At 36.4% G+C, this 12,848-nt stretch overlaps 1 protein-coding gene across 1 annotated transcript in view; it reads left to right on the top strand.

Moving 5' to 3' along the window:
• CPD (carboxypeptidase D) overlaps positions 1-10,588 on the top strand; it is a 65,400-nt gene extending 54,812 nt beyond the window's left edge. The window contains exons 18-21 of the mRNA XM_023653175.2: positions 3,552-3,683; positions 4,239-4,424; positions 4,929-5,028; positions 6,464-10,588. Coding sequence (XP_023508943.2) covers positions 3,552-3,683; positions 4,239-4,424; positions 4,929-5,028; positions 6,464-6,690 — 645 coding nt within the window. The 3' untranslated portion in view covers positions 6,691-10,588. The remainder of the gene's footprint in view (positions 1-3,551; positions 3,684-4,238; positions 4,425-4,928; positions 5,029-6,463) is intronic.
• Positions 10,589-12,848: the final 2,260 nt, after the last annotated feature.

Consider the following 12,848-nt stretch of genomic DNA (forward strand, 5'->3'; position numbering starts at 1 on the left):
TTGAGTCCCTGTTTTCAATTTTTTGGAGTATATACCTAGAAGTGGAATTTGCTGGTCATACTGTAATTCTATGTTTAACTTTTGAGCAACCGCCAAACTTCCACATCGACTGCACTATTTTACATTCCTATCAGCAATGTATGAAGCTTCCAATTTCTCCATATTTTCAACAACTTATTTTCCGTTTTTTGATTATAGCCATCATAGTAGGTATGAAGTGGTATCTCATTGCGGTTTTGATTTTCATTTCCCTGACAACTGATGATGTTGAGCATCTTTTCATATGCTTATTGGCCATTTCTATATCTTTTTTTTTTTTTTTAATTAATGTTATGATAGATTACAACCTTGTGAGATTTCAATTGTACATTTTTGTTAGTCATGTTGTGGGTACACCACTTCCCCCTTTGTGCCCTCCCCCCACCCCCCCCTTTTCCCTGGTAACCACCAATCAGATCTACTTATCAATATACTAACTTCCACCTATGAGTGGAGTCATATAGAGTTCGTCTTTCTCTGACTGGCTTATTTCGCTTAACATAATACCCTCGAGGTCCATCCACGTTGCTGTGAATGGGCCAATTTTGTCTTTTTTTATGGCTGAGTAGTATTCCATTGTGTATATATAACACATCTTCTTTATCCAATCATCAGTTTCTGGGCATGTAGGTTGGTTCCACGTCTTGGCTATTGTAAATAATGCTGCGATGAACATAGGGGTGCAAGGGACTCTTGGGATTTCTGATTTCAGGTTCTTAGGATAGATACCCAGTAATGGGATGGCTGGGTCATAGGGTATTTCTATTTTTAACTTTTTGAGAAATCTCCATACTGTTTTCCATAGTGGCTGTACCAGTTTGCATTCCCACCAACAGTGTATGAGGGTTCCTTTTTCTCCACAACCTCTCCAACATTTGTCGCTCTTGGTTTTGGATGTTTTTGCCAATCTAACGGGTGTAAGGTGATATCTTAGTGTAGTTTTGATTTGCATTTCCCTGATGATTAGCGATGATGAACATCTTTTCATGTGTCTATTGGCCATATTCATATCTTCTTTTGAGAAATGTCTGTTCATGTCCTCTGCCCATTTTTTGATCGGGTTGTTTGTTTTCTTGTTGTTAAGCAGTGTGAGTTCTTTGTATATTATGGAGATTAACCCTTTGTCGGATAAGTGGCTTATAAATATTTTTTCCCAATTAGTGAGCTGTTTTTTTGTTTCAATCCTATTTTCCCTTGCCTTGAAGAAGCTCTTTAGTCTGATGAAGTCCCATTTGTTTATTCTTTCTATTGTTTCCCTCCTATATCTTTTTTGAAGAAATGTCTATTCAAGTCCATATCCATTGTAAAATTGGGTTGGTTGTCTTTTTGTTGAGTTATAAGAATTTTTTGTATATTTCAGATGCTAAACTCTTATCAGATATTTCATTGGCCAATAGTTTCTCCCATTCTGTAGATTGTCTTTTCACTTTCTTGATAATGTCCTCTGATGCTCAAAAGTTTTCAATTTTGATGAATTCAAATTTATTTACTTTTTTCTTTTGTTGCTCATGCTTTTGTTGTCATATCTAAGAGTTCATTGTGAAATCCATCGTCATGGAGATTTGCACCTATGTTTTCTTCTAGGAATTTTATGGGTTTACCTCTCATATTTAGGTCATTGATACATTTTGGGTTAATTTTTGTATGATATGAAGTAGGAGTTCAACTTCATTTGTTTATATGTAGAAGTCCAGTTTTCCCAGCACCATTTGTTGAAAAGACTATTCTTTGCCCCATTGAATGGTTTTGACACTCTTATCAAAAATCAGTTGACCATGGGTTTATTTCTGAACCCTAAATTCTATTCCATTGGACTCTATGTCTATTTTTATGCCAGTGCCACTGTTTTGATTACTGTAGCTTTGTAGTAAGTTTTGAAATTTGAAACTGTGAGTCATCCAACTTTATTTTTCCAGATTGTTTTGGCTATTCAAGGCTCCCTCTAGTTCCGTTTGAATTTGAGGATTGTCTTCTCTTTTTCTACAAAAAGGCTGTTGGAATTTTGTTTGGGGTTGTGTTGAATCTGTAGATCACTTTGGGTTGTATTGACATCTCAACAGTATTGTCTTTTTGTTCATGGATGCAATATGTCTTTCCATTTACTTAGGTCTTTTTTAATTTCTTTCTGCTAGTCTTTTAATTGGTTGTCCATCCACTTCAAATTAGTCAGGAGTTGTTAGCAGATGGGTAGTTAGCTTGTCATTCCATTCACATGAGTAAGCAGAAAATTCACTGCCTTCCCATCTCTGCCTGCCTTCCCGCCTTTCTTTACTAAGAGCTTACTATGTGTGAGGCACTTTGCTATATTAGTGATAAATAAAATATATTCCCTGGCCCATTGTACAAATAACTATGTTACAGAATTAATCAATTTGATCTAAAAGAGAGCAATTCTGAATGTACCATGAGAAATTAAAGACAGAAAACGTCACACATAGTCAGAGATGTAGCCTTCTTTTCATAGAGGAGATGGCATTTGGGATGCAGAGATGGTGAAGCAAGACATTCCAGAAAGAGGAAGCGGTATGGGCGGAGATCAATAAGCAGTATAGTTTTGTTATAATATAGGATATAATGGAGAGCAGCAGAAGACAAGAATGGAAAGAGAGTTTGAGGCTTTGATTGTTATAGTAAGGAATGAAAGGGCGCTGAAGGTTTTGAGCAGGGATATAGTGACATGATCTGAGCTGTGCTATGGAAAAATTAATCTCTTAACAGTGGGTTTAGATAGTTTTGAATAAGGAGAGAGTGTGGTGCAGGGAGACTGGTTTAGAATGGCCTAGACAAGAAATAATGAGTGCCTAGATTAGGGTAGTGGCAATGGGTGTGGAATCAAGGGATGAAGTTTCAGAGATATTGTAGAGGTAGAATTGACAGGATCTGGCAAGTGATGGATGATAGCAAGAAATTGACGTCAGGGACAGGAGATTTCATTTCTGTGTGAGAAAATGAGTTAATATCATTAACTGAATTAGGAAAAAGAACAGATTTGGGGGAAAAGGTGGAAAGTTAGGTTTTGAACCTGTCCACACAAGCAGATCCTGGATAAATGCTATCTTGTAAGCAGTGGCTGTTGTCCAGCTGGCTTGATCCTGCAGGTGGAAGATAATGAGAGGACAAGTGCTTGTGATTCTACCTCTAGAGCTCCAAGAGCAGCAGTAAAGTTCCAGGGTTTAGAGGGAAGCCGGCCCTCTGCATTTGCTTATTCATTCATTAATAAATTCAGCAAACCCTAATAAATCCCTTCTTCCTGCTGGGCACTGAGAGAAGCACTAGAGATATAAGAGTGAATTAGATATAGTCCCTGGTCTCATTGGCCTTTTTAGGAGTGGCCATGTTTGTGACTGATTATAATACCAGGCAATTTCTTTATATTTGCAATTGTAAAATGCTTTACAGATTCTTTGTATACATCACTAGGTTTTCTTTTTATTCCATTTGTTGCATTACAAAGCCTTTTTCTTACTTTTACTTATTAATTTTCCTACATTTGTTTTTGAATTTTATATCAGGATTATAGTGTCACCTATGGCCACTGTCCAGAAATCACAGTATACACAAGCTGCTGCTACTTTCCTAGTGCAACCCAACTCCCTTCCTTGTGGGCAGAAAATAGAAAATCTCTTCTTAGCATGTTGGTGGAGGTGAGTCTTTCCCTTTTAACTAGAAGCAAACTCTCAGGAATATGTTCAATGAAAACCTTTATCAAAACATTTTCTTAATTTATTACCAAAAATTATATTATTTATTTTCAATGTATATAGAAAGGAGAGTTTTGTTCAATTTATATTGCCTAAATAGGTGTCCTGAGTTCACATATCTGGAATCTGCTGTAATTTAGGCAATTTAACCCTGTGAGGTGTGGCAGGTTCTTTCATTTGAATGTCACACAGAATTACTCGAGACGGTGTACTGTGGTGGAAAGTAAATCCTTGAAGGGATCAGAAGATTTGGGTTCTAATGCTTTAGGCTTTGACTATGTCAGAGTTCTCTTTACCCTTATTTCCATCTCTATGCCTCTGAAGCAGTGACGGAGTAGCAAACAAGGTCAGAGTCAGCAGGAAGGGAGGAATAAGTCAGTCTTATGGGGGTATTTGTTGTTTTGTTTGTTTCTTTGTTTTTGTCATGCCTCAAGCTATTACCTCTAGGATAACTGGCCTTATGAAAACATAAATTTATATTTTAAACATTTTTTTCAGGTTCATAAGGGAGTTCATGGATTTGTTAAAGATAAGACTGGCAAACCAATCTCTAAAGCAGTCATTGTACTCAATGAAGGAATAAAAGTACACACAAAAGAGGGAGGTTATTTCCACGTACTGTTAGCCCCGGGTGTCCATAACATCAATGCCATCGCTGATGGGTATCAGCAACAACATTCACAGGTAAGAAACTCAAATTGAGTAGTATCATGTAAATTCTTATTCTTGAGAGTACTTCAGGGGCCGCCCGGTGGAGTAGTGGTTAAGTTTGCATGCTCTGCTTTGGCGGCCCGGGGTTCACAGACCCAGATCCCAGGTGCAGACCTAGCACTGCTCCTTAGGCCACACTGTGGCGGCATCCCACCTAAAAGAGAGGAAGATTGGCAGCAGATGTTAGCTCAGGGCCAGTCTTCCACACACACACACAAAAATGAGTACTTCCATTTTATTTTGTAACTCTTGTTCTTGTGGAGAATAAAGAAATAAAAAATGTGACCACCTCTTGATTTTGAAATCTTGTTATCTTTCTGTCCTTTGGCAGCAAAAGGGATATGTTCATAGCATTTTGTCTACTTTAAATGACAGTGAATCATCTCCTTGGTTTGTTATAAAGGCCCTAGGAATATAACAGGAATACAATATGCCTTAAGTAAGCTTTTTCATAATTCTTGCACTCTATCCTTCCAGGTCTTCGTGCATCATGATGCAGCTAGTTCTGTGGTAATAGTCTTTGACACAGATAACCGGATATTTGGTTTGCCGCGGGAGCTTGTGGTAACTGTATCAGGTAAAGAAATATAAATTTTTAGAAGTTAAAGTTAAAACCAGTTAAAAACATTTCAGTTTGAGAGTGGATCACCTCAATAATCACTTGAAGCTAATCACTTTTCTTCTAATGTCTCATTATCTAAACGTAATTTTCCTGGAACACTGTCCTCCTAGATGTTCTCATGGCTTTCCCACTCATGTTTTCAGGTCTGTACTCAAATGTCACCTCCACAGAGTGGCATTTCCTGATCACCCTAGCTAAGATAGTACCCCTGTCACCATCTCCACCCCACTTTTTTCCCATTAGAGCATGTATCACTCCCTGATATTATATTTTGTATTTAGTCATTTATTTGTCTATATTCGATCTCTCCCACTAAAACATAAGCTCTGGGATAACAGGGAGTTTATCTTCATTGCCAGCATCTAGAGCCATGGTTGACATGTAGTGGGTCTTAATGAAGAGTTGTTGACTGAATGAATCATTTGCTTTATGTTAAGATCATAAGTCTTTTGGGCTTTGACTTATATTAGTTGTGTTTTTCCAAGATCCTGGGAGGAGGAAATACTTGTTTTCTCCAGGGTTAATGTGTGTCATAGCTTGAAATACTGAAAGGTTAGAAAGAAAAAAATATGTGATAAAATAATAAATATTCGGCTGTATTGTATCTTTTTTGACACAAAGAACTTTGGTTCATTTCTAAATGCAACTTGGACTTGATGCAAAATAACCAAATTTTATTACAGGGTGTGTGGGGAAGAGATCTTTAGTTAAGAGAGAGTGGTATATTGGAAACATGGTCAAATCACAGAGCCTGTTGTGGTGTTTAAAGTGAAGAGTTCCTAGTTTGAACCACATAAAGTGTGAATAATGTAGTGGTTAGAAACACAGGAGCTAGGATTCAGCCGTGGTCTAAATCTGGCTCTGCCGCTCATTAGCTGTCATGAACTTAGTTTTTATTATGATTTTATTATTATTATTTTCTGTTACTAAGACTCTTATTCTGGTAACCTATGTACAAATATTTTAAGTAAATGAGAGATTTTGGATGAGATGAAAATTTACTGGAAAGGAAAAGTAGAACTTATTGATTGATAAACAGCAGGTTGCAGAATAATAAACAGTTTGATTTCATTGTGGTAAAAGAAAAAATACATACACATGCACATACAAAAATACATACACAAAGGTCTGGAAAAATATGCACTAGGGTTATTAAAATGATCTCTGGGTAATGGAAACGTGATGTAGGGTTTTTGGTATTTTTGCTTATCTCTATTTTTCTAATTTTGCGTACTATACAAGTATTACTTCAGTAATAATAAGAGGTTATTTCTAAGTGCATGAAATAAAAATAAAATAAATGAAGGGCGTATTATAAAAAGTGCTATTGTAAGCAGCTGCCTATTTATATCCTTAAAGTCGAATATACTCACATGGTTTTGTTTGGCAGGTGCCACCATGTCGGCATTGATCCTCACAGCTGGCATTATTTGGTGCATCTGCTCAATCAAGTCTAACAGGCACAAGGATGGCTTTCATCGGCTCAGGCAGCATCACGATGAGTATGAAGATGAAATTCGCATGATGTCAACTGGCTCCAAGAAGTCCCTCTTAAGCCATGAGTTCCAGGATGAAACGGACACTGAAGAGGAAACATTATATTCTAGCAAACATTGAAACACACACCTTACGTATCTCCCAGCATAAGTTCCAGGCAAAATTACAGTTCCTTTTGGGAGACACTGCATTAAGAAGAGAGACTATCTTGCTTCTTCGAAGAGCTTTGGGAAGTTAACTTGCTAAATTTGTATTTTCTGTGAATTTGGCTGGCAGTTTTGAACTTCCCCTCCTTAAAGTACTCATACTTTAAAAAAAAAAAATCTGCTTTCTATTTATGCAGCAGAAATGGGACAGCCACTTTGTTTTTCTTTTTAATTTAAGATGAGTTGTTTGGAGCTTATGTTGTAACTGCATAAAAGCCAACTAGTGGGTGTGGTACTTTGCACATCAGGTGTTACTAGTGGCTTTGGCTTTTTTTCTTTATTTTAAATGGCCAAAAGAATCCAGAAACTTAAGGCAGGGACAGCAGTCAGAATCTGACATAAAGCTTTAAAAACTCAAGGTTTTCTCAACCTACTGAGGAGTACTTTTCTCTAGTTATTAAATAGCTGGAGTTTCTCTTATTATTCAGGTTTAATGGAGGCTGAATTGATTATTAAATATATATTAGGAAATGAATAAATGGGCTTCCGCATTTGGCTTTCTACTTGTCCAAGGCTAGATCAGAACTGGTGGGCTGTGCTCTAAGTAGGATTTCACTACCTCTCTTGTAAGGTTGAGCAAAGTTCTAAATATCCCCATTTTAAGGGAGAACTTGTTGACTTTGTTGTAAAAGATCTAAGTGTCCATTTGAGTGGAGCTGAGAGGGAGATCTAGCAAAAGCTAAAACTCATGTTGCCTATCTTTTAACTTGGTGAAAACCCACAGGTGCTGCTGCTTTTATCTGTGAAGCACTAGTTTATTCTAGGAATGCCTAATTCTTTAATATTTCCTAAATTTGAACCTTTTTCTATGATGTACATTTATGGTTTTCAGATGACCCAGTAATCTACAAAATCGGAATTCTACTGAAAGTATCTGGAAGCGTGGAAGAGACCTACTTGCACATTCTTAACCTACATTTGAACACAAAATATCTACAGTTCATACTCCAGCCCAAGCCTACACCCTGTAATAGCATACCTTTATTGAAATAGCTTGGCCAGTCTAATTCAAATAGACCTCTACAAGGGTTTGGGTTCTTTGTCCTAATGTTTCATTTGATAGTTTCTTTTTGATCAACCAGTGGAGTTAAAAGTTCAGTTGAAAGCATGGCTTTAAATATGGCTCCCTCTATTAAAAAAAAAAAAGCAAACTGTGGACTTCCATGTGATACAACACTGTGGTGAGAAAGTGTCGTCTTCACTGCCAGTCAGGTTATTGCATAGACCTGAAAGATTTGCATTTTATTGTGTCTATAATATCATGCTATTCAATGGAAATGATGGTTTTTTGTAAGTCTGAGTCTTACCAATGATCTGTTTAATACCTTTGAATGTTTTAAGGCCAACTTGCTGCTGAACGTGTGCTAAATCAGGGAGTCAAAAAACGTGCTCTCATCTTTTCAAATTGTACTCTATATCCATTAATGTATCAGTCATCCCAAAGCCTTGATGGAGTGCTTTACCACCCACCAAGATCATTCCACCAAATTTTGTGAGGAATGCACCCAAAGTGGCTTTATAAAAAGAGATTTGGTTTAGCAGAGATAATGAGGTCATGCCATTTGTTAGTATCTGTGATGAATTTGGGTGGTTTAAGGTTAAGCCATTCTGGTATTAATCCTGTTATTAACAACTCTAAATTTTGAGCCCTTTCTACCCTACTCTGACCCCACCACATACATAAAATGGTTTGCGGGGTGGTAATACTTAATGAAATATACATGATTTAATTTCTCCTAATAGTACTTTACATTTTCTTTAAGGAGATAATGTGGTGGTATTGCTCTTTTCAGCTTTATTTTTGAGTGCAAAGTCAGAAAACCAAAAAAGCGCCTGTGAGTGGCTGGCCCTGCTTGGGATGTTGCAGGTAGAAATGAAACAAAGTTGGTATGACAGCCTTTACTTAATTAGCATTGGTCTTCACTAGAGGATGCCTTTTAAATTCATTTCTCTCATGAATTAAACGTATCTTCAATTGTACATCACAGTGGCTGGGGCTCCATACCTTTTAAGCATGTGTGAAACTTTTTTAGAAATGAACATACACATAGTTCTTTTAGTAATTTTGTCCTGAATGGAAAACCAAATTCTGCTATAAATCTTGACTCTTTAATGAAATTCTAAATAATGCATTGCTCTGGAAAACAAGGCCTTCTCAGCCTGATACCTATTAAAAGAATGTACAGGATCATGACTACTAAGACTGTGTTCTCAGCCCTGCTTTATCTTTTATTTGTGGATCTAATCTAATGTTAGGCCACATTAACTGCTTAAGGCATTGAAGCCATATGAGATGGGGAATGCATTTCTTGAGTGTTTCTCCTAGAGACTTTCCATTTCCTTGGAGTCATGGAGGCAAGTAAGTATCACAGTATTAAGAAATTTGCCCAAGTCTGAGTTGTGCCTTTCTTTACTCACAAGGCATGTTTTTTGTCCTGGTGATCAGTTTAAGCCTTCTTCCCTCCCAGCTCCTTAATAAGAGCAAAGTGATTGAGTAGGTAATGTTCAAAGTGTCTGCCTATGTGTGTATATGTACTGGTTATGCAATTCAGTAAGATGAACTCAAGTTAATTTCAGAAGGAAAGACCTTTTGGTTTTGATATATTTTGCTGAACACTTGTGTAGTAATTGGGATCCCATCCACTTGGGGAATGCTTGCAATTCTCATTGGCAGGAATTTGCTTTGGGACCTTGTCATCCTCCAGAAAGGAAACATAATGTATATTTGGCTCAATGTGATTAATTGGTTAATCTTTGGTAACTTTCTCCTGAATGGAATTTGCTGAATTAATGAGTATTGAACTTAAAATTAATTCTGAGTTGACAAATAAATAAAAGGTAGTGCTTATGCCTGAGCTTATTCTGTTTCTGAGCTAACATGAGGTTACTCAGTAACCATGACCTGCTCCTCCATTTCCATTTATTCTCAGCAGTAAATAGTTTTATCATCTTGTCGCCAGGAATGCACTTGTGCCAGGTTTTGTCCCTGCTGTATTAAAAGCTTCTTGGCTATGAATGCTGTAATAGTGCCCTATGTTATGGTTCTCTGATGGAATTGTTTTTAACAGTAGCAACTTTATTGTCACTACAAAAAATTCCACTATGGTTGACTTTCAGTGATTTTCTATCTAGGAATTTTTTGATAAATCTTTGAGTTTCTGATTTGTTTTAAATAAAGCAGATTTTTTTGGGGTGACTGGGGCCCTTATTAATGTCTACTGAACTTGGATTTTCAGTTCATGAGGAAATATCTCCCAACACACATTTCTCCTATTTGTAGCAATAATTAATCTTCCACTTGACTTTCAAAATATTGTCCTACTTGATTTTGATTAGACAGAATATATTATGAAATTTGAAAGTAGGCTACCATTTTAAGGCAATTGGATATAAATTATGTAAATATGTATGATTATGTCTTTTATAAATGGCATAACATGAGTGGACTAGCTACACTCTTTGCTGCCATGCTGCAGATTTTCTGGAGGTATGACCTAATGATATTTTTTTATGCTCAGATTAAAAATCAACTTTTCACCTCTCCATTTTTTCAGAATTCCCTGGCTCCAGAACAATCTATAGTTATTTATACGAGGTGCCCAACACTCATTCATCTCAAGTGCTTCAGTCTTTGGTTTGTTTCATGCACTGTGCCTTCAAAATGAAATTTTTAAAAGGGACTTTACATGAAGTTAATAGTAGTTTTAAAAAGTCAATCTGTGTAATTTATGTGAAATCTAACTGTAATGAGTTCCTTTCTGTTTTTTATATGTAAACAGATCTACTAATCCTGTATAAAAGTTATTTTATGATGTTTGTCTTTCTTTGTGTTTTGTCTCATAATCTTTTTTCAAAAGCAATAGACCAGGAAAAGTTATTGTTCCAATTTGAAAGTTATATATTTAGTTTTTCTACCTATACTAGGGGAAAAATGGTACCAGACTTGGAACAGGGTGTCACCTGTAGAGTGCTTTTGTCTTCATGAACTGACTCCAAAGAAAGCTGTGTTTCTGAAATAATCACATCATATAGTGGCCACAGTTCTCTTTTCTGTTTGTAGCTCGGCTAGATTGATTAAAGTCCAATCATTCCACAATGAACACCACAAAACTAGCCGTTGAAACGTTTATGTACCTGTTTCAAACTTGTTAAAAATTTCCAGATGAGCCCAGTTAGAGTACTGTGTCCTGACACTTTAGGCACAGTGGTGATGAATTCAATATCCTTTTTTCATTTAGCCATAATTTGTTGATACTGCTGCTCTAATGGGAATTGGGAAAGCAAAGTTATATAAGAAATGTGGGCTCTCCTGACAGAGAACTCAGTCCAGACTGGAGAAAGAGAAATGGGAATAAGCCGTATTTCTGTAGTGATTGGTTCCTCTAAAAAAGTCTCTGGGGTAGAGGAAGTAGAGCATAGAGATTCGAGCATGGACTTTGGAGTTAGGCCAGTCTGTGATTGATTCTGGGCTCTGCCACTTGCTACCTACGTGATCTTGGATTGTGCAAGTTTCTTAACATTCCTGATAGGATTATAGTGGTAATTAAATGAAATGATGTTAGGAAGGGGTCTAAAGTGATATTTGACTCCGAGTTGAATGCCTGTGGTAATCAGCATCATTTTCCTTCATTTGCTGTTTTCTGATCCTCTTGAAAGAAAGTTATGTCAGCGAATATATGTACAAACAAAGATCTGTTTACAGGTGGTCCTTTTAATTTAGGATAAATCCTTAGACATGAATACTTAAGGAAAAAAAAGCTATGAAATTTTCCGTTATGTGATTCTGTAGATTGTCTAGCATGTCAGAAAAGTTTTAAAAATTTGTGCCAAATGCTTCATATTTGTTTTTAATTGAAATTAGGTTGTATTTATGCTTATTCAGTGAAAGCAGCCTTATTTAAGTGCTGCAGGAACTCCAAACAGTGATATGGTTCTTTTTCCCCCAATGTCTGAAATATTTTCCTGAATTTTGACAGGAGTTTTCTCATACTGAATCAAGAACCTTTTGGTTTGTATCATAAACAGTAATCTACTGATTATGTTTTGTTTTTCAGATTTCTAGGAGCTGAGTGTTCTCAACAAAGTAAACATGATGCTAAATGCTAATACACTACTCAGTTATGAATAAATGCCATCGTGTTAGGTCTTCATCTCTTATTCTCACATGCAGTTAGAATGCCAAGTAATTCTACGCTATTTATTGCAAACCTCAGATAAGTACATCCTTAATCATTACCCACAATTTAAAAACAATGAAATCAGCATATAAAGCCCAATTTTAACTTTAATATCACAATTTCTACCTACGTTAATCAGTAGAATGTTAAGAACAAGCTGTTATTTCTTTGGCATTTTGTCTGGAGTCAGATGGAATCCTACTCCGTATTAACTGTGTAAACAAATGTAGAAGACGAGACAAACAAGAACTGGGATAGAAAGTTGTTCAAGTTTAGAGGCCAGCCTAGAAGATTGAAGACAGGAGGGCGAGAAGATTGATGAGATTGAAAGTGTGATAATTGGAAGTGGGAATATATTGAGACAGATGCCTCAAATTCAGCAAAGACAATTCATTAATTCAGTTAGAAGCAATATAAAGAGGTCATGATATAGTCCAAGTTGTAGATGGAAAATAAAAGCAGCAGGGGGAGAAATTTAAAATGGAACATGTGGAAAGAGATTTCAGATCAAAGGGAATCATTATAACATAGATTATATTCTATGATGGTCACTGAGATTGAGCCGAAGAGAAGGGGTCATAAGGAGGGTCTAGATTGCTGGATCTGAACCACTAGTTCCAAATATTTGAAGCTATTCCAATGTTTGTAATTATTATTGTCACTTATTAGGTATTATATGGTTCCTCATAGAGTTTTTCAAGATCAAACAGGCTTTTGATTTAGTGTTTGAAAGATGTGAGGTGCCCAGAACAATTGATCCTAAAGATAGTTAGGGAATGGGATAGATGGATAGTGGGCTTATGATGGTAATGGCTGAATTGGATGACTGAATGGCTAGATTTTAAAAAAAAATTTAGGATAGTTTTAGATTTACAGAAAAGTTGCAACGATAATA

This window comes from Equus caballus, chromosome 11 (genome assembly GCF_041296265.1).
Source record: "Equus caballus isolate H_3958 breed thoroughbred chromosome 11, TB-T2T, whole genome shotgun sequence".
NCBI classification, from domain to species: domain Eukaryota; kingdom Metazoa; phylum Chordata; class Mammalia; order Perissodactyla; family Equidae; genus Equus; species Equus caballus.